Source organism: Rhipicephalus microplus, chromosome 7 (assembly GCF_043290135.1).
Source record: "Rhipicephalus microplus isolate Deutch F79 chromosome 7, USDA_Rmic, whole genome shotgun sequence".
Lineage (NCBI taxonomy): Eukaryota > Metazoa > Arthropoda > Arachnida > Ixodida > Ixodidae > Rhipicephalus > Rhipicephalus microplus.
Genome location: NC_134706.1, coordinates 33,843,444 through 33,864,947, shown reverse-complemented (window position 1 = coordinate 33,864,947; position 21,504 = coordinate 33,843,444). Strand labels below are relative to the sequence as shown.

General features: G+C 47.0%; 2 protein-coding genes across 2 annotated transcripts; one reads left to right on the top strand and one right to left on the bottom strand.

Moving 5' to 3' along the window:
* Positions 1 to 1,014: 1,014 nt before the first annotated feature.
* On the bottom strand, positions 1,015 to 6,735 carry LOC142767736 (uncharacterized). The gene is made up of 5 exons (XM_075869957.1): positions 6,496 to 6,735; positions 5,476 to 5,669; positions 3,864 to 4,091; positions 2,745 to 3,140; positions 1,015 to 1,448 (listed from the first exon to the last, which is right to left on the bottom strand). Exons 1-5 carry the CDS (start codon positions 6,733 to 6,735, stop codon positions 1,151 to 1,153), a joined length of 1,356 nt encoding a protein of 451 aa, XP_075726072.1. The 3' UTR covers positions 1,015 to 1,150.
* A 4,315-nt stretch (positions 6,736 to 11,050) lies between these two features.
* LOC119180212 (uncharacterized) lies at positions 11,051 to 19,771 on the top strand. The gene is made up of 4 exons (XM_037431355.2): positions 11,051 to 11,211; positions 13,562 to 14,339; positions 17,635 to 17,770; positions 19,141 to 19,771. The coding sequence occupies exons 2-4, from the start codon at positions 13,702 to 13,704 to the stop codon at positions 19,357 to 19,359; spliced, it is 993 nt and encodes a 330-aa protein (XP_037287252.2). The 5' UTR covers positions 11,051 to 11,211; positions 13,562 to 13,701; the 3' UTR covers positions 19,360 to 19,771.
* Positions 19,772 to 21,504: the final 1,733 nt, after the last annotated feature.

Here is a 21,504-nt window from a genome sequence, read left to right as displayed (position 1 = left end):
GAGATTAAGAAGCTTGCAGGTGTAACGTGACAGTAGAAAGCACAGTTCCAGGTTGATTGGTGGAGCATGGGAGAGGCCTTTGTCCTGCAGTGGGCGTAGTCAGGCTGGTGATAAAAAGGAATTGAGGTGGACGAAGAAACGCACCTTCAGTCTCACCAACAGAAACCGTGACTTTTCGACCAGTTCAATCCCCTTCGAGTTAGGTAAAAACCATTATACTAGCTAGAAAAAAAAACGAGCAATGCCCTCTGTGCTTTCTTCGCTTAACTGTGTGCTGTTCTCATCATTTGTGCACAACGAAGAAACTAAACGTTCCATTCTTTCTAATGTTCGCTTAATATTTCTCTATAGCCAATTGAAAAAACCACTGTATCTGCCGTAGTGGCTGGGGTGCTGGAATGCTGTCCCGAAGATCGCGGCTTCATGACAGGGGTGGAATCAAGGAGCCGGCGCGCGCGCCGAGAGGAAGTCGCTCCGACTCAGCAGTACGGGAAACACAGCAGAGTCAACGCTGCGACCGCCGCCGCTCAGTAGCTCGCATCTGAAACAGCCAGGCTTTCGATGTACACCAAGACATACACAAGAACATTGGCGCTGTTTTTAGGGACGAAGCTCGTTATAGTCTAACCTTGTCACTAGTCACACGTTAGCGAGAGAAGAGACGAGAAAGAGAAATGTATGACCCTTTCTGATCTCATTTCTTAGATGGCGTTACTCACCGCTACTCTCCGAAGTGTCGCTACTCTCCGATTGGCTGCTGCGCGCGCTTTGCCCGAGTGCGCGAACGAGTGCCTCTCCCAGTCTCCTGAAGGCTGGATAGTCGCCGTACGTGGCGGATCGTTGGTGAGGCATGGACGGAACCGATTGGCGGGCGCTTGCGCTCGGCTTCCGTGGCTCGCATCTCGTCGGTGTTACCCGCGCGCCGTCTGCATTCTCGAACGCGACAGGACGCATGCACGGACAGACGGACACACGGATGGACGCTTCGCCCCACTCGTCATCATTCACTCTGTAGATATGCTGTGATGTTTTTTGGTTAGCTTTAGTGCTCGGTTATTAAGCTTTTTATCTTTTATTTCGCCAGTCCAACATTGCTGGCTACGCAGCATACACCGCTTGTCGAATTCTATCTATACGTTACACGACCGCGTCATCGCGTAGCGATCAGCGCTCGCAGCACCGGGAACGGGTCTCCGCACTCTCCCTCCGGGTCGTCGAGGTCACCGTCCAGGTAGAGCGCGCACATGGGGTCCTCGCGCAGGTCCAGTCCCTTCCACAGCTTCGCGTAGTGGCGCACGTTCTGCGCGACTCCGTCCGCCGTTCGGTAGCGAATCACTGCCGGTTCACCGCCCTTCTCGCGCGGCTGCAGCTCGCCCACACTGCACTCCCGGAACTTGGCGTTGGTGTGCACATCGCAGACTTCGCTGCGTGGCACCAGACCCGAGAACCTGTGATGCGAGAACTGGTTAAAAATAATACAGTCTTTTTTTTTTAAAGTATGTAGAAACGACTGCCAATGTAGAAAACGACTTGTTAAAGGAAAGGATAACAAGAATTATGATGGTTAATATAATAATACCCGGAGCTTAATGCCCCAAAACCCAGATATGATTTCATATATGCAATGTAACTGCAATTGACGCCATAGTCGAGGAAATGATAGGCCACCTGGGGCTTTATGAGAGCAAACAGTTTTTGATGAAAATGGCAACCCGAGGCCCCTGACATTGAGTGTTCAAGAACATTTTTACTTACGGAAATCGATGGACCAAAGGCAGGCCATCGCCAGAAGCACTCCATCGGTTAGTTTTCATTTCGTTCATTCACGTTGAAGCTTGTTGTCTTTCAAACTCGAGCGAAGGGGAAGGGGCAAGACAGACGATTAACCTTAACCCCCTCCCTTCGTGGTGTGGAACCTTGCGCACGCTTGTGGCTGGAATGCAAATCGGCAAGTATGTCCGCCTTTCGTGCGCGAAGGGCAATCGCGTGGTGGTTCTGTGTGCGGAGCTCCCTTTTTGGGGGCGAAGCTCCCTCCGCCGTGGGCCGTACGTTCGCGATGTATGTAGTAGCTATACATGTAGTAGATGTATGTAATAGATGTATGCAGTTATAGCCACCTCCACGACCGGACTAGAACAGCGGCACGCGCCCACGCTTGTTAATTGAGGAGGAGACCCGTGCACGTTAATCATGAATAAAAAGATAGTTGCTTCTGATGAAATAACTTACAGAGCCGAGTATTGGTGACTTAATCTCCAATAAAGTTTGCCTTGAATTTGATGGTTACTAAAAAAAACTATAGTATCAGAAGGATGCACATTGAGCACTATCTGACCAGAACGCTCTGCCACGGTAAACTCGCTGGGCGTAACCTCTTTGGTTTTAGCAAGGTTTAGCGACGGTTGGGCCGCAGTGACATAGATATAGTGAACGAGTATATAGCCATGAACTGGAGGCGGTGAAAGGTGGTAAGTAGACACGAAGCGCAGGCTGTAATAAAGTCCGCGAGTGCCACCTCTTGTTTGGTTCTTGGAATGTCCGCTTGATGGTGGTACTTCTATAAGCTGTATATATGATGAAAAGATGCGAGATGGCGGTACTTGGAATGTTCACTAGATGTACGAACGGATGGACAGACAGATGCATGGACGGACGGGTGCACGAACGGATACACGTACGGACGGACGGATTTTTTTTCGTCGTTGGTTGACGCACTGTATACCTTCCGCTCTCACGGAACTTACCTCAGCTGGTGTCCCTTGATGCCGACGTTCTTGCTTTCGAACAGCTCCACGGCCGCCGACACGGTCCAGCATACAGAGTACGCGGACGCCTCGGATTCGCGCAGCTTCCGGTAGAGCGAGTCGAGGCCCGCCTCCTCCGGTTCGGCGCAGCGTTGGTCACCCTCCAGGAAGTAGAAGTCGACCAGGTCGCTGGGCACGGCGGGTACGGCGGATAGGGCCACGATAAGGGCCACCCGGCTCAGCTTGGCCAGGCGGCGCAGCTCCTGCAGGAGAGCCCCCAGTGTGACATCGTTTCCGGGCAGCCCGCACGCCCGCGAGTAGAGGCCCCGCCAGTCCAGGTGCACCCCGGCGAAGCCGTGCTCCAGCGTCCACTCGAGTAGGTTTGCCGCGAAGTACCTGAGAGAGACGTGGAAGGTGGGCAGGCAGGGGCATGACGCTGTTACAATGATTCACGTCACTTAGACTTGGAACTGGAGCTTTGCCAGCCAAAACCATCTGATATTATTATAAGGCACGCCCTAGTCGTGGCCTCCAGATCAATCTCAACTATCATGGTTTCTTTAACACGCACCTATGAAACAACTAGGCGGGTGTTCTCGCAGATGCAAGGACTTCTGTGTTTCGGAATATGGCCCTGATTTTGCTTAGTTTCGTCAGTTTCCTATGCAATAAACTGTCGATGGAATTCGCTATGAAATTCGCTTTGCAGAGCACTCAATGTCGTGTGGTGATGGCCGACCCATTTCAGTGACTTCGAAGGTGTTGTTGAGGTCGGGGTATGTATACACTGATACAGAGATTATTCTCCTCATAGGCGGTGGTGATACCGTCCACCGCCTCGATTCACCACCGACCTCATCTTTTTAAATCCGCGTTAAAAGAAATAATGGCGGGCGCGTGCCGAGAGATAATGATCGACAGTGTTGGGGCGCGCTGTGTTGAGATCTTCGAGGTTATTTCCCGTGCCTTACTTGAAGCTTGGTTCATCTTATAGATATAAATCTTCCGACTCAGTTACAGTGTATTCATAACGGGAGAAAGAGAGAGCGAGACGGAAAGATCGCAGCGCCACCTGAGTTCTATGGGATTAAATCCTCCTTAAGGCTGTATATACGTCACCTGATGTTTCCCTCAGAGCGCCGCATGGACGTGAATTCGGCGCGACCCCTGAAGGACACCAGAAGGGGTATGTTGCCGGTAGTGAAGGAGGCCACTGTGGACACAAGTTGCTGGATAAGGATGACGTCACGAGCCGTTGGCAACACCCTGGCTGTCCACCCGTCCAGACTGACCGGACCGTAGATGACGTAGCGGCAGAGATTGAACGGTATGGACGATACACCGAACCTGCAATGAAATATCAAGCAACATTGTGTTACTTCAATGACGTGGTGCTAGCATGATGGGAAGCCGGGTTCGTGATGTCACCCGGCTATCAGTCGGGACCTTAAGGTGAACACGTGGGTTCATGATCGTTATGCTGACACAGACCAATAATGTTTCTGACTAGTCTATCACGTGTATGGGGGCTATAACAGCATATAGAAAGCTATCAGTGATAAACCAATAAAGCGATAATGCGACAAATCGGACTTGAAGTCATTTTGCCCATAGCATGTTTAATTTCTCTCTATAGTCTTACGCTGCGTATATATGCTTATTATTTTTCTTGGTTCTCCCGCCCCAAAGATTTGCAGGCTATCTCGAGTTTGTAGAGTTTCTGTTCTAGTCGTCGCACCAGGCTCCCGTCTTGTGTCTCAACTCGACAGACTCCCCCTACACCGTCTTGACTCGTACAAACTTCTACCACACGACCAAGGAGCCAAGTGCACCTTGGAACGCTGGACATCTCAACAAGAATAATGTGGTCCATTTCTAGCTTCTCGCTAGTACACGATGGATAGCGGTGGAGGGCAGGTGCCCAGCTCTAGGAGGTACTCCATCCGTCATCCACCGTATCCATAGGTGGCCAAGCAGTTCATGACGGCAACTCAACTTTTTAATGAGGTCGGACATCGTTGCCTGTTTGCCCTGACATAACAATTATTAAACCACCGACCAAGAAGCTCGCGACAACGCCGGATGCCGGAATTTCCAACTCGTGAAACGTGGTTTCCACCTTTGTAAACATGCTAGTGTGTTGGTGTAGTCGACGTAGGCCTACTTGGCGGGTTTCTACAGGGGAGGGGGGGGGGAGGAGTGAAAAAAAGACAAGTAAGTTTCATCATAATGCTCTCTCTCACTCTTTCAGCATCCCACAGAGACACACAGAGACCTCCCACAGAGACCATCAGGGCACAGTGAGAAGACGAGGTATTAGACGGGCCATTCCAGCCTCTACTACATGTGTACATGCCTATTCTACAGGATAAAGGATTACGCAACACCGCGATGAGGCTGAAGCAGCGCTGTTGCGACTGGGGTTTGCAGGCACCGAAGGTCCGGGATAAAGTTGTCGAGGCAGGAGGAAGAGACACTTGAAGATGAACGCCAGATTCGAAAGCGCGCCATGTAAGAGAGAGCTCGTCATTCGAGAGCTCACCTTGTATATAATGTGAATAAATCTCCATAATGTCTCTCTTCCTCCTGCCTCGACAACTTCATCCCGCACCCCCGGTGCCTGCAAACCCCGGTCGCAACAGCGCACACTTGTAAATGCTTTTGTAATCTGCGTTGCGCAGTTCACTATTTCCAGTATCAATAGACCATTGCGAGGGCGCTCGCTCATTACCAGGTCTTGCCTCCCTGGAGCCAGCTGACGCGGCTCTTGTTGTAGTAGCAGAACACCTGCGTCGCCGTCTTCGAACCCGCCACGGAAATTCCACCGCCGCTTCTGCCAACGGCTGCGCCGACGTACTGCTTGAACAGGTCGAAGGTCAGGTTGGCCGGCTCGCCCGGAAGGTCGCACTGGCGGGGCATGCGCACCTGACGTAACCCAGATTGAGTGCGAATCATGGAAACAAAAGCAAAATATGACCTCGTAAATTTAGCAACTCGGCAATAAAGAAAGCCATAGTTACACGGCCAGGGTGAAAGAATCAATACGATATGTAGTAGCGAAATGGAGCGTTATATGAAGTATCATTACCCGTCGCAGCAACTGACTTCCTTGCGATTGGATTCGGCGTAACCTTACAAAATGCCAGCTCCAGTGAGCAGAGAAGCGGTTATCGAACTTTGCGTGCTTCGTCACGACGTACGCGGTGAGAGCCCAGCACGTAGTACAAGACTATATAAAGCGATTGATTAATTGATATTTTATGTTTAACGTCCCCAAACCACCATATGATTATGAGACACGCCGTAGTGGAGGGCTCCTCCCAAAACCACCATATGATTATGAGGCACGCCGTAGTGGAGGGCTCCGGAAATTTCGACCACCTGGGGTTCTTTAACGTGCACCCAAATCTGAGCACTCGGGCCTACAACATTCCCGCCTCCATCGGAAATGCAGCCGCCGGGATTCGATCCCGCGACCTGCGGGTCAGCAGCCGAGTACCTTAGCCACTAGACCACCGGGGCGGGGCAAGACTATTAAGCGACAAGACAGGGTGCGTGACTGTGTCCTTTTGATCAAGGTTCACAGTTGGTGCCCATAATGTTCTCTTCCGAAGGCAGGGGAGCCCTCAAGCCAGAGCAGCACATCCCCCTCCCAATAAGCTACACTAGCGCCAGCCCTTCCACCAACCGCGCTGGGACACGGAATTTGCACCACCCAAGACAAGTTCCTGCCGACGCCCATGGTCATTACCCGTCGCTGCGCGGGCGGCATGTAGCGGTCCTGGGACGGCAGTGCCCCGGGAGCTTTCTTCCCTCTCTCCGGGATGGTCCTGTTCGCGCGCATGCCTCGGACGGCGAGCAGACCGGTGGGGATGCCGACGACCGCGAGCACGACGATGCACAGGGCCCAGAGAACGAACACGTCGCTGTGAACGGGAGGCGCCACTTGCGGCTCCTCGTCGCCGAACAGGTCCGAATGCGGGTTGGGCATATTCTTGACGATGATGACTGTCGCGAAACAGTGGCACGAGCGCGCTGTGCGACAAGAGCGAGGTGACACTGTGACACGAAAATGTTCATTATTATTATCATTATTATTATTATTATTATTATTATTATTATTATTATTATTATTATTATTATTATTATTATTATTATTATTATTATTATTATTATTATTATTATTATTATTATTATTATGTCAAATTTTGGCCAAGCCCCCTAAATCTGGAAAAAGGTACTGCTTAGCATGACTGCACCACGGGAAAGTGGTCGGTTACAACTTTAGAAGTCAGCGGCATGCCCTCCTCAAAGGCAGGGGCACACAAGCCTGCGCCAATAGGTGACTGCTCCAGACTGACGTCACTGTACCTGTACCGAAAGCAAGATCGGGACTGTTTCTTCAGTCGCCGAGTTGATCGGCCGCGGCGCTTCGGTCGTGTGGGCGAGGCCTCCCCTGAAACAGTCGGCGTGCAGGTGATACTGGCATAGGCGTCCCACGCGAGATGATCACGAGGCCGTTGCCTCCCCAGTATTGCCAACGAAAAGTAAGCCACGCATTCGACGAAAAAAAAATTGAAAAAAAGGTGTCCAAGGTCAAGATGCGTACTCACGAAGGGAGGGGGAGGTGCAACTTTATTTGGCCAAGGGATCCGGGGCACTTACGTCCCAATGTCCCCGCATGAACATGTAGACTATTTCCCATAAGACATCTGGGCGGTGCCACAGTGGGCTGCTAAGCCGATGCTTTCCTGCTTTTGTACATCGTGACGTGAATTACCGATGTTTATACACATCATTGGCACCAACTCAACCGTTTTCATGCGTGTGTGTCCACCGTAACACTGTTCCTTTGGCTGATAAAGATACCAAGAACAAAGGTTAATAGCCCAATATTGCGACGCTCAAATCCATCCGTAAAATAGACTGTTTTACCAGGGGGGTAGCTAGAAATATTTTTTTGGGGGAGAGCGGAAACCTTTTTGATTTCGGGGGGGGGGGGGGGGGTCATGTCCTTTAATCGGTTATTTTCCCCTCTCTATTCCACGGCGAAACAAAATTCCGTTGGGGGGGGGGGGGGGTGATTCTAAGTGAAAAGAAGAGAAAGGTGAGCCCCGTAATTGTCTCTTCAACAGTAGCTTACGAGGAATGGAGGTAGAGGAGGGATTAAATGGATAAGATTAAAAGGTAAAGAGATAAAGAGAGGAGAAGGAGAGAGCGAGACGCAGGGACAGCGAATGACGGAAGTAAGGAGAAGACGGGAAAGATGGACACGGTTGCAGGAGTCCGAGGACGGGGCACCACTGGCGAGAGCTCTTGTCGGCGTCAGGAGGTGGCGTAGGGCTAATCCGGTCGGCCAGAGCTACGCTGTAGTCGTCGTCGGGGACCGGCGTCAGGAGGTGGCGTAGGACCGACCCAGTCGGCCAGAGCAGCGCTGTCGTCGGACATCGCGAGGGCGCAACCGGTCGGCACGGAATCCAGCGAGCGAACTCTGGGGAAGGGGGCACGGACCCGTTCCTTGCATTTTACGAGTGGGTTCAGTGCCGCCATGTTGCAACTGTTAACCATTGTGTTCTACGCCTTTAACAACTAAACGAGCAGTCTGACGCTAGCCGTTAAGGCATGAAAATCGTTTGGTTGGTGCATGCGATGTTTCATGACTTTATTAATCCAGGTCGCATTATACAAAAACAAGAAATAAAATATCGGCCTAGATGTCCAAGATGGCGGCAACCATGTGCTTTAGTTTATACAGGCTATATCCTTTATCGTGTTCCTCCGTTTTCTTGATTTTGATGAGATACTCTAAATCGTTTATGTCAACACATATTTATTTTTATCGAGCTATTCACTACCTAAAGCGGTATATGTGCCGATCGATTCACGGCCCATACTCCTTGGCAGGTTGCACTAGGACACTGAGTAACAACCAACCGACGATCGATGACACCTACAAATACAGTAGTAATCAAAAGTTTAGAGACCACTTGGTCTGAGAAACAATTGAACTTCCAGCAGTCTTTCTCATTTCATATTGTCAACCTGTCAAGTAGATCTGTTCTTTGCGTGTTTTAGAACAGGCCAGTTATCTAAATTCAAGGTTGTCGGTCGAAGCAACGGTAATATTCAGCTTTTTTTTTAATTTTGTCTGTGGCCCACGAGTCAGTGTCAAAAGTTTAGGGACCAGTGGTCTCTAAACTTTCGACACTAACTGCACATCGCGCTGTTCGCCTTCTATTCGCGAAATGCATTCTCGTTGACATCCCTGGCGCCGCAGTGTCCTTTGGCATTGAATTCTGAGAAAGCGTGTTACAACAGAGGTACCGAAAGCTGCGCTGAGAACAATATCTTGTCATTCGTATCTCGCGTAAGCCCGGCTTCGCTTTCGCACGAATGCCCCACTTGCTTACAAAGCTGGCCCCGTCACGGTGGTTGTTGTAGGCCCGTGTACTCAGATTTGGGTGCACGTTAAAGAACCCCAGGTGGTCGAAATTTCCGGAGCCCTCCACTACGGCGTCTCTCATAGTCAAATGGTGGTTTTGGGACGTTAAACCCCACAAATCAATCAATCAACCGTCACGGTGGTCTAGTGGCTAAGGTACTCAGCTGCTGACCCGCAGGTCGCGGGATCGAATCCCGGCTGCGGAGGCTGCCGATGGAGGCGGAAATGTTGTAGGCCCATGTGCTCAGATTTAGGTGCACGCTAAAGAACCCCAGGTGGTCGAAATCTCCGGAGCCCTCCACTACGGCGTCTCTCTTAATCATATGGTGGTTTTGGGACCTTAAACCCCATATATCAAATGCTTACAAAACTGTGAAGTCGAAATTCACGTGTGTGCACTGTCGTGCAATTAAAAAAAAAAAAAAAAGAACTTGCGGTGCAAATATAGAAAGGCACAAGGAATTTTTTTGCGTCCGAAGTTTTCTATGAATATGCAATGCAGACGAGCCCACCTATCCTTGTCCTGCTATATTTGTCGTGCAACTTGTGTGAGTAAGATATCGTTGTCGCGAAACAATTGCAGCGTGCAGCAGTACAAAGTTGAATGCATTGTTTGTATGCAGAAGGCACTCCTTCATTTAGGCTAGAAAAGTTTAGGCCAAACTTATATATATATATATATATATAATATTATATATATATATATATATATATATATATATATATATATATATATATATATATATATATATATATATATATATATATATATATATATATATATATATATATATATATATATATATATATATATATATATATATATATATATATATATATATATATATATATATATATATATATATATATATATATGCATCCTTTAGCATGTCTGCTGCATGTTGCCAGAAAAGGAAACAGACCTATTATAGTGAATTATAGTGAAGCCCTCTTGTGGCTTCAATGTATGCGTTCATGTCACTGAAGTTTAATTTCAAGTTCAGATGCACAGCAATGGCTGTGGGCGGAGCTAACGTTTCTACTCGGGTGGTGAACGGCTACAGATATCTCCATTTATGTGTTGCTGGAATAAATCCTGCACAAATAGTTTCTTAACATCTTAATGTCACGATGAACGCGATTGGTATAGAGTGCACTTCTCTCGGTGCTCAGTTATATTCGTAATTCCTCGCCTTGCCCCCCCCCCTCCCCCTCCTTTTTTTTTCTGGCGAAATGGAAAGAATATATATGCCTCTGACCTAAAAGTGGATAAATTCAGCTGCACAGCATTTGGGGGAAGGGGGCCGCAAAAAAAGCCGAAAAAAGAACAACTACTAATAATATATGAAGTTGACAACAAAGCGCATTGTTTTTGTCGCCGTCCATGTGTTCTACGTATCTGTTCCCTTTTCTTTCTTTTTTTCTGTTGCAACGAAATATGTTCTGAACGACTCTCGTCCCTATAGTCTCTCACTGTGTGCGCCACGCAACTCTATAGCGTTGAACAATCGCCACGCTAAAACAAAACAAAAAAAGAACGAGTATTTCGTGCGTCATAAGCAAGCTAGTAAAGGCAAACGAACTACAGGGATCGCGAAAAAAAAAAGCCGATTGTATGCTCGTTTAACTCTTACCGTGTCGGCTGTAGCTCGATCGGCGCCACTACGCAACAAAAGAAAAGAGAGAGAGAGAGAGAGCATAGGAGTGATTTGCGCGATTCGTCGGGGTAGAAGAAGGTGTGCCATCGATTGCCGAGCCGAAACTCAGCGTCGCTGCCTCAGAAACTAGGAGATATTTGCGGATCGAGAGTTGACCGCCTTCTACGTGGAGTAAGTATAGAGCGCTGCTTATTTCGGACGAGAAAGCTGCCGTTTGTGGACGCATTCGTCGGCGACTCGGGACGAAGTTCTCGAAGTGAGCAAGAAGGATGCGTAGTAGTTAAGACTTGCATGCTACTTCGACCACTTGTGGCGCCTTGGCTGACTGGACTATTCGATTGACTCCTACCCTAACGCAATAATGATGGTGAGTATTGTTAGATAGATGGATGGATAGATAGATAGATAGATAGATAGATAGATAGATAGATAGATAGATAGATAGATAGATAGATAGATAGATAGATAGATAGATAGATAGATAGATAGATAGATAGATAGATAGATAGATAGATAGATAGATAGATAGATAGATAGATTCGCATTTAAAACGGAAACATTATGTGTTTTTGCCCGTATTTAAGTTTTCTAGCGCATATATGCAGCGTACAAGCGATTTCTATGTGAGTATAAGTATAGTCTTCAGGGTCCCACGTGCATATTTTCTATTGAGACCAAGTGAACATTTCTCAACAATGACTACCTTGCTCTTGTAAATTGCAGGATGAAACCTCTACGATTGGAGTACTTCATTGCTATCAAAAGTCACCGTGCAACTTTCATGCCAAGCAAGGTTGCGATAAAATCTGCCCGAAAAATAATGCGTGTGAAATCGCGTTGCCAACGTGCGAGCTTAAAAGAAAGAAAATACTTATTGCGTATTGCAAGCATGCTTGGATGCGCGCAGTAGAGGAAAACAAGATGTTGACTAGAAGCTATCACCGCGGCAAGGCTGCTTGGCATACAGAACTTAATTATACCCCCATAGTCACGCAGGCACAAACATCGACAGTAAGAAATTATTCGCTCAGCAAAGTAGTCAAAACGGAAATGTGATTATGAATGTACGAAAACACTCTGCGTATACCTTTCATTCCTCGTTGTAAGCCGAACCGTCCTTGACTTGTGAAACGCACTTCGCCACGACGAAGACTACGCCTTCTACGCTTAACAGAGATTAACGGTCAACGATGTCTTCTCCGATCGTGCGGGTCATCGCTATAATGCGAGTGAGTGAGAATTTATTAGAAGGCAGAGACGTCGGCCAGAGCTAATTCACTCTAGCCTCATATTCTAAACAGGGGATAAGAGAAGGGGTAAGGAAAGAGAGATGAAGGATGATGATGAGGACAAGAAGAGGTGGTGTGTATGAACAGTAGCCACTTAGCATAGTACCCTACAGTCCAGTATCGAGTCCAGTGCTTTTGATAGTCTAAAACAGCCTTTGTAGCAATAAGGCGTTTTCGGAGAGTAGTCTATTCAGTGGTACGACGAAAGGCCTTTGCTCCAAATGGTCACTCTGCAGGACATTTACTGTATTTTACTGCGATTATACTGTACTTTCACTTATTCTATTCACAAGCATACGCATCGGGTGAGGGGGGAGTCTTATGACTTTCATATACATTTACACAATCTGCTCAAACTACCGCCGATAGTCACGTCAGAGAGGAAAGGTGATGCCTCTGTCTCCCCCCTAGTTGAATCAATGTGAACGCCCCCCCCCCCCCTCCGAAAAAAAAAAATTGGCTACGCTCCTGACACCTGCTGAACTCGTGAGAGGGGCTTCGTCCATATTCTCTGTGGAGTATGCACGCGTGACATTTTGCGCACAATACGTGGGCTTACTCCTAGCCTAAAACAGTTCCACTGCTGAAAAGGAAATTTTCTGTTTGAGCTCTATGTCATGTTCTTCCTTCCATCACTCCGCAACAATCCCTCGCCCCCTCATTTCGCTTTGTAGTCCACGTAATATGTTCACTTTACTCATGCAGCTTAAAGTGCTGATTTCACGATAGCCTATGAAATGCACAACAGCAAAAATTAGTTTTCACGGGAAAGTACACTCGTTCAAAAAGCGCGCGCGTGAGTGAAGGCCATGGGGTAGTACCGTAATATCCGTTGTTTCCGAAAATAGATGGATGAAAAAACTTTATTTGCAGTCCTGAGAAACGCGATTGGAGCGCAGTGTGCTGCCATTGAGCTCTTATTTCCCCTATAAAACCATGTTTTTCCCTAACATCCCGTGGGAGCGTATAGTGTTCGCACTACTATTCATAAGCACGCCTTTAGCCTTTTGCCTTCGTAAGTCGTAATATCTTCAAAAGTTCGCTTTCACGTCTTCCCTCCTACCCAAGGTGGGCAAACCTAAAGCTTTAGGTAAACCAATAGAGTTTCCTAAAATGGTAACTCTGTGGGAAGACCCATTGAGATAGAGTTTCTTACAATAGTACTTATTGTATGTAATAATACTTATTGTTTGAAACTCTATGCCCATTGAGGACACCAATTCTCAACAAAGAAGCCCGATAGCACACTAGTAGTTGTATCATAGAGTAGTATACGGCTGTATTGCTTCAAGGTAAGCAGACTTGAAGCAATGTCTACTTGCTCTCTATATGAAAAGTCAACATGGCCGCTGTAGCGGGCCGCAGAAGGCGTGGGCGGGGTGCAATTTTGGGCGTAAACTGAAACAAAAACGTGACGCTTGCTCTCAGCTTCGCAAGTCCGGCGTGACAGCGACGGGCCAAGACAGTTCCTTCCACGAAGCCTCGCCCGACAGCGTCGCCACATTGTCGTGTCAAAGGGGCGAATCGCTACGGTCACTGTGGTAAGATGAGACACCGCCGCATCGGAAATGGTGTCCCCAGCCGAAGACGAATGCCCGAAAGCCGGCATTCGTGTTCAGAAACTGCGCAAAAGACTTCGGGACCTTCGTGAGAGGGCCGTCGCTTCCGGTCTGTCCGAAGAGGATGTTTTGAAGATCGCTGCCGAAGAAGCGGCGCTAGCGACGAACGCCGCTGCCCCACCAGGCGAACGACTACTGCTCAAATGGGCCGTCATCGTTGCCGCCTTGGCGTACGCCTTCTTCAGGGACGGCGTGCCGGACCTGAGTCACTACCACTGTCTCGTGGACGCCGGAGCCGTCTTCAGAGAGTTCACGCGACCCGTGCTCTCATGCGACTTCTGTCGCGAGCCGACGCGGGTGACAGAGTTGACGGACATGAGCAAGGAGGAGTTCCAGCGACTTGGCTACGCCGACAAGCCCATCGTGCTGCGGGGCGCCGCGGCGCACTGGAAGGCGATGACGACCTTCAGCTACGCCTTCCTTCGGGACGTCTACCTCAACACGACCGATGCGTTCGAAGAGAGCCGCCGCTACTGCCAGTTCCTGAATGCCGCCACCGACTTCGTGGACCTGGAGGACTTCTTCTCCATGCCGGACTCGAGGGCCAACATGTCGGGACACGAAGAAGAGACGTGGTACGTGGGATGGTAAGTTCCAGCTTGATTATTTCTGAAGCTGCGCTGGCTTCGTTTACACCCACGGTTTACTTTGCGGAAAATTGTTATCGCGCATGCGCGAGTAAATTTAATGCACTTTTCAACCAAGTAACCTCTATCGCAGTTTACACCTCGTCCCTGCCTTATATATATATATATATATATATATATATATATATATATATATATATATATATATATATATATATATATATATATATATATATATATATTGTAATTTCGTTTCTCCCTTTCTTTCAGTACGCCACAGAACTTACTATGAGTTGTGGGGACTCAGTAATTTTGAAAAAAAAAAAAAGGGCTTTGTTTGTATTGTTAGGGCCATTTGCTGGTATGAGCAGGGCTAAACCCATTTAAAGTGAGAATGGCATTCTGTGATCTAGAGTTCTTGGATGGAAAACATCCTTGCAGGAATATGCCATTGTACTTACTTGAGCAGAGTGTCCGGAAATCACTCGACGTAGCATCAAAGTTTTTTCATTGGTGTGTACTGCCATGCGTTTGCAGGACCCTCTATTTCACCTTTTCATCCTTGTCTTTTTTTTTTTTTTTTGCCACTATGGCTTCTCTTTTCACCCTCTTCTCCCAGGCAAACCAGAATGTTTTATTCAGGATACTCCAGTGTCTCTGCCTTTCCCATCACCTATTCTGTTTATCACAGGTTGGTACAGTTAGTGGGTTACCACCCATACTCACAGAAGAAAGAAAAGCGTAAAAAAGAGCGTCACGTGACAATGTTACCCATAGGAGGACACAATTTTCTTTTTTTCTCTGTTGTGCTTGAGGCTTTCATACTTTGACGTTTCTTAATGAGGTTCATCATCTCCTGGGACAGCTTGCTAATGTCCTGTCTAACTACCGTACCTCCAGCTTCCACTTCACACTGAGGGGTAAATCTAGACGCCTAAAGCACCACTGGAAGAAATAATCACAGAGAAAGAGCGTCAACTCGCAACTGATTTATTTGCAGGAGAAACGCAGGAAATATATAGCCGCACACGCATGTGCAGAGCACACTACTTCACCTAGTCATATGACCACAGACATAAACTGAGGACGTTCAACCGGAATATCTAATCAAGCAACGAAGCGCAAAAATCAAACTCAGACTTGCGCAAGACGACTGACGTGTCACTTATACACAAGTCACCTTTTTTCTTTATCCAGAACGCTTCCATTATTTCACGGGCCAGAGCATCTGGGCTTTTGGCGAGGACAGAAACGCTTGAAAACCTCGCCTCACGAGAACAGGAACGGCAATGCGCAGGCAAATGTGCTCCGGAATTATTTCGAATAGAAAGCTCATGTTCCCTAATTCTCACGTTCAAACACCGTCCAGTTTGGCCGATGTAAACCCGGCCACAACTAAGTGGGATTAAGTACACCACACCCACTACGCAAACCACATACATCGAAGCGTGTATTTTTCCACAGGTGGAGGCGCTCGGTGTTTTAGATATACGTGGGCATAGGCCAGCCAGCTTTCGTGGCGCAGAAAAAACAACAGACACATTGTACCTGCTCGCCACGTTCTTAAGGTTGTGCGCTACCTTATGAACATATGGAACAACCATAGGTCGTTTATCCCTCAGTTTCCTCAGTTTATGTCTGTGGTCATGTGACTAGGTGAAGTAGTGTGCTCTGCACATGCGTGTGCGGCTATATATTTCCTGCGTTTCTCCTGCAAATAAATCAGTTGCAAGTTGACGCTCTTTCTCTGTGATTATTTCTTCCTGTGGTGCTTTAGGCGTCTAGATTTACCCCTCAGTATGACGAACCAACTAGCCCAACAACAAGTACTTCCACTTCACACTTCATAATGATACTCGTCAGATTATCATTTATTGTGTCAACACTAAGGCGTTGATGCGTGATGAAATCAAGAGGATGAAATCTACATGGGTCGGACACATAGCGCGTAGGCAGGATATACCGTTGGTAATTAAGGGTAACTGACTGTATTCCCAGAGAAGGCAAGTGGGTGAGAGAGACAAAAAGTTAGGTAGGCAGATGAGATTAGGAAGCGTGTGGGTATAAAGTGGCAGCAGCAAGCACAGGACCGTGTTCACTGGTGGAACATAGGAGAGGCCATCGTCCTACAGTGGGCGCAATCAGGGTGATGATGATAACAGTTTTAAAGGTCTGCGGCATTTTCTCCTTAAAGCCTGCACCAATGGGCGCGCACTTCAGGCTGACGTCATAAGCCGAACGGCGACTCTGTCTTCGGAGAACATTGCGGAGTGCATATAGAGGACTATTTGTTTAGCTGTAGAAGTGATCACATGCCACACTTCAATATGGCAGGGGCCTCTCGAGACTTCTTACGTTGTATCTGACTGTAGTCACAAGAATTTTAAAGCAGTCGTGAACCAATTGTCCAAGTAATTACGGATTCACTTCACTCATGGAGTTTTATCGCCTCACAGATCCATTGACGCAAAAATTCCTCAGATCGGTCCAGAACGAGAATAACTAGAAGGGGTTATTGCGTGCTTTAAGCACTTTTTTTCCTCATCATGATGAGCGCAATGGAAGGTACTGAGGGAATGCTCGAACAGAGGAAATAAGTTGGGTCAGCATGCCTTATTATCAGCGTGCCGAAATTAAGGTCATCCTCTTTTTTTTATGCGCTCGATCACCTTGAGTCTGCGTGATGAAATGCAATCCTTCTCCTGTTAAGATTGGGTCACTGTGTGTGCTGCACCGGTACTGGGCAGCACTCTATGGACAGAAGCGGGTCTGTGTGAACACCGCTTTTGATTCATGTAAGCTACTGTTAGCAGGGGTGCAGGCAGAAATTTTTTTTTAGGAAGGGGAACCTCTTTGATTAGAAGTTTTGGCTGTGCAGGCAGACACGGTCGAGTGTCGCTTTGGTCGCTGCATGACATGACGAACAAAATTTGGAGGAGGCAGCTACACCACTGTTGTCAATGTCTACCATCTTCAGGATATGTTTTGTCATTAAGCCAGAGGAGTGGTTCTTAACTTAGTCAAGGGACAAACAGGCCATGATTATGCAATAGGCAAGCATTACTATCAGGTCATTTTCGTTGCCCCTGCGGTGGGTGCTGCGAGGGCTTTACACCTCATCCAAAAAGCACTGGTTGCGAGATCTGGAATCAGAGTAGGTTGGTGTGCTGAGCCTAGTGGCATCACCTCCTAGTGTTTTCTTACTCTATGCTCATACTCGGTAGTTTCTCGGGCCGCGTGCTGTCCTTGCCTGGCTGCCCCGAAAATCGCACTGACAGGCTTTGTCTCTTCTCAGGAGCAACTGTGACCAGCGGATTGTCTCAATTCTGAGGGAGCACTACACGAGACCCGACTTCTTCCCCAACGATTCTGAAGCGAGCATCGTCGACTGGATATTTATCGGATACGCAGGACAAGGACTCAGACCACATGTAAGCCCATGTATTCATTTACGCTGGGAAAGGGTTAGGGCCTGGAGCTATCATTACATGCACGGTTGCTCCTACATCGCTGCTTAAGCATTACCTAACATTCTTGTGGAAGAGTAAACTGCAGGGCTAGTTGGTTGCGTATGAAAGGTTGAGATATGTTGTCGTGAAGAATAAAACAACTTCGTCTTCTTATGTTTGTCATTTTATTCCTTGCACTTATATATCTTGTCCAGTGAAACAAATACTCGTGTCTAGGAAAATGGCAATTTCGTTGTCAGTGCAACTATATATAGTATATATTTTATAGGGGTGTACGGGGTCTTTTACAGTATGCCTACCTGTTCTTGCTTTCATCGAATGTTAGCTCTCCTCAAATATATCTAGAATTCGCAGTATTTGGATTATCCTATGATCTTCCCGATACTGTGTCATGTGTACTGTAGTTTTGTTAGCAGAAAGAGCTTGACTGATTGGTCTGGGACCTTTCTGGTGACTCGTTCTTATCCATTTTTACCGCATACACTCACGGAAGGATGTAGCTTGTCCATTTCATGGAATGGGTTGAAACGCTCTTTTTTAGCCTATTAATTCAGATGCAGCCACCTTGATTGCATATTTAGAGTGAAAGAAAGTCATGCTAGTTGGTACGAATTTACTATAGAAGAAGTTGGGTTGAAGACAGATGCAAGCAAATAGATCGGAACAACACAAACCCCATCGGACATTTGAAAGGCTGGACTGCTTTGATGAAGAAAGTAGGCACAAAGACTTGTAGTATGCACAGGCATGCAGCGCTACCTGTAATTCTGGCACATGGGTGGTTATACGTGTTGTATTTTTGTTGTTCATAAATGTGTTATGTACAGCACTTTATGTACGACGCTCACCGCAGACGTGTTTCTCAACTGCCGTTAATGAGCAGAAAGTCGAAAAAGCACAGCAAGAAGTAGTGCACATGTCTCACACCGAGTTGGTGAATTTCCTGTAGAAGATTTGACTCATGCCTACATGCCGACCTGAAACATTGGCATCGTTGATGCTCTGGTAAATATGGTAGTGGGAGAAATTCTGTGAATGGTAATCTCCAGGTGTACATATTATCCTCTTTTCAAGTTTCACAGCAGTAAAGCTACCATACTTTTTTTTTTGTTACAGCTTAGTTAGACAGGTTATTTCAAATGCTTATTCTGCAAGGAAAGAAAGAATAGTCAAGGGAACTTATTTTTTGAGTTAATTGTGTAATTGTTTAGGAAAGTCGATTTCTGGTTGCGTAACCTTTTGATCAAATCAAAATATGCAACATGTTGGTTTTGTAATGACTGTTTGTCGATTGATAAAAAAAAAACATGGGTCTACGCTCTTTCTTCCAGCTGGACTACGTCCTCCGTCCATCGTGGCAGGCCCAGATCCGGGGATCAAAGACCTGGACGCTGACACCACCGCCAGAGTGCGAGTCTGCGTGCGTGCCCTCGCTGAAGGTCACCGTGCGGCCAGGCGACATCATACTGGTCAACACCAACCACTGGTACCACAGCACGTTGGTCGAACCGGGTGAAATGAGTATCACCATTGGTTCGGAGTATGACTGAGGCATGCCCGGCGGCATCGAGTACCCGTGTCACGAGGGCATTAGTAACGACGTTAAGCGCTCAATGGGTCGAAGTTTAAGTGCCATTTGTCCGGTGCCGCACGGGCATGCCCTTTCATTTGCAAATTACCCGCTGCGGTGATGAAGTTTCATTGTGAAACACTTGAAGGAAATCTGGTGCTAAGGTCCAGGAGCTGCAATGCGTAGCGCTTCAGCTCGTGTGGGCATGGTGGCCAGTACGTAGATTCAGCTAAGCTTTCGTTCTTTTGGCTTGGTGTGTCTTTTGATTGCAAAGCGCTTTATGGGGCTGGGCTGCCGTGTGCCGTCGTCGTCGCCTGGCGTAGCGCTCCATCTATCGCATGCATGTCAAGGAAAAGTCTTCCTCTCCTAGTTCTTAGTGCCGAGACGATGATCACTTATCATCAGCAGCAAAAAAAAAAAAAAGACTAGTGCACTTGGTGTAAGCAGGAAAAACTACGTATGAAAATAGAAAAAGGAAAGGGAAATAGGAAGAAAAAGAGAAAGCGCAACGAGGAGAAAAAAAGACAAAACAAATATAAAAAAAGAGGAGGGAAAAAAAGATACAAAGAAAAAAAGGACCACCGCCTCGCTTCGGGCTTACGTCAGGCTTAGCACCCCTAGTGTATACCTGCCTTAATTGTTTTGCTTTTAGAACTGCTAACTGTCCAGGAAGTTTAGCTGTTCAACTTGCAATACAGTCTTTTTATGCTCACTGATTCAAGTCGGCTTATGAGGTTCATAATGAGCCATTATATTGTCGAAAACAAACGCCATAACGCAACAATGAACGGAGCCACAAGGGCACTCGGAGCTGCAGGTTCGAAGGCTAGGCAAATTGCTCCGCTACCCATCATTCTCCCGGTGGCTGAACCATTGCGGCGCCATAGTTTCCTCTAGTAAATATTCTAGGAGACCCAATGGCTGTGCACTCAAGCCTTATCACAGCAGTCACATATGCCACGAAAATGCTTCGTTATATTTGAAAATTTGCTGTAAGCGATTAGTTGTGACACTGTATCTCTGGTAAAGATATTGGTCACTTACGTCGTTATAACCGATAATTCATTATATTTGAATTCATTACATCACAGTGTTAAAATGATTATTTGTGACGCTGTATCTATAGTAAAGCTACTGGTCACTTACTTCGTTATAATCAATGATTTGTTGTATCTGAATTTGTTATATGAACTTCTAAAAAAGATTATTTGTGACACTGGTGTCTATGGTAAAGCTATTAGTCATTAACGTCATTTTAATCGATAATGTGATATAGCCGAATTCCTTGTATCGAGGCTTGAGTGTAGTAGCTTAGCAGGCTGAAGTGTTGCACTGCTAAGCTTAATATTGCTGGCTCAATACCCGGCCACAATGGCAGCTTTTCGAAGGAATCCGAAATGCAGCAACACCCGTGTGGTTGGATTTAAGTGCACGTTCAAGGGGTACTGACACCTTTTCCGGAGGCGAGTTTACTCTGCCATACGAATCACCTTTTACAGAGATGGCTCTGAGAAAGTGTGACACTCAGAAAATGTTAAGATGTTTTATTTTGATAGCAAAGTAAATTTTCTCGTGGCGCACCTACTGACATTGACAATAACTTGACGTCAAGCTACAGTACTGATCTTGGTGACTTTACGCAGCTCTCTGGCTAGTTGTGATGACATCAAACACCAAAAGAGAAAAAATGGCAGCTTGCGCGTTGCTTTCCTCACTTATGCAGTGCGGTTTTGCTGTCCATTGTTGACAGTGTGATAGTTGTTATACGAAGCAGCCGGTCGAAGCGACGCCCGGATGAGGATACGCCACAAAAACTTCCATTGCTCATACCATGTCGTGACGTCAGGGTACAGTAGGAACTGAAACTAACTTCGCCAAAAATGCTGTGATTAATTTTTCAGGCCGCACTCATGCATGCTTATCAATATATTTTCTGTGCTATCGGGGGATTGGCCTATCATATTATGCAAAAAAAATGGGGAGTGAAAAATTTTATTTAGTACCCCTTTAAAGAACCCCTAGTGATGAATACTATGGCAGATGACTTGACATTCAACGACTGCATTTGCTGCAGCTTTTGACGCAATGGCATTGGGGGGCTTAATGTGCTCGACTCCTATTGGGC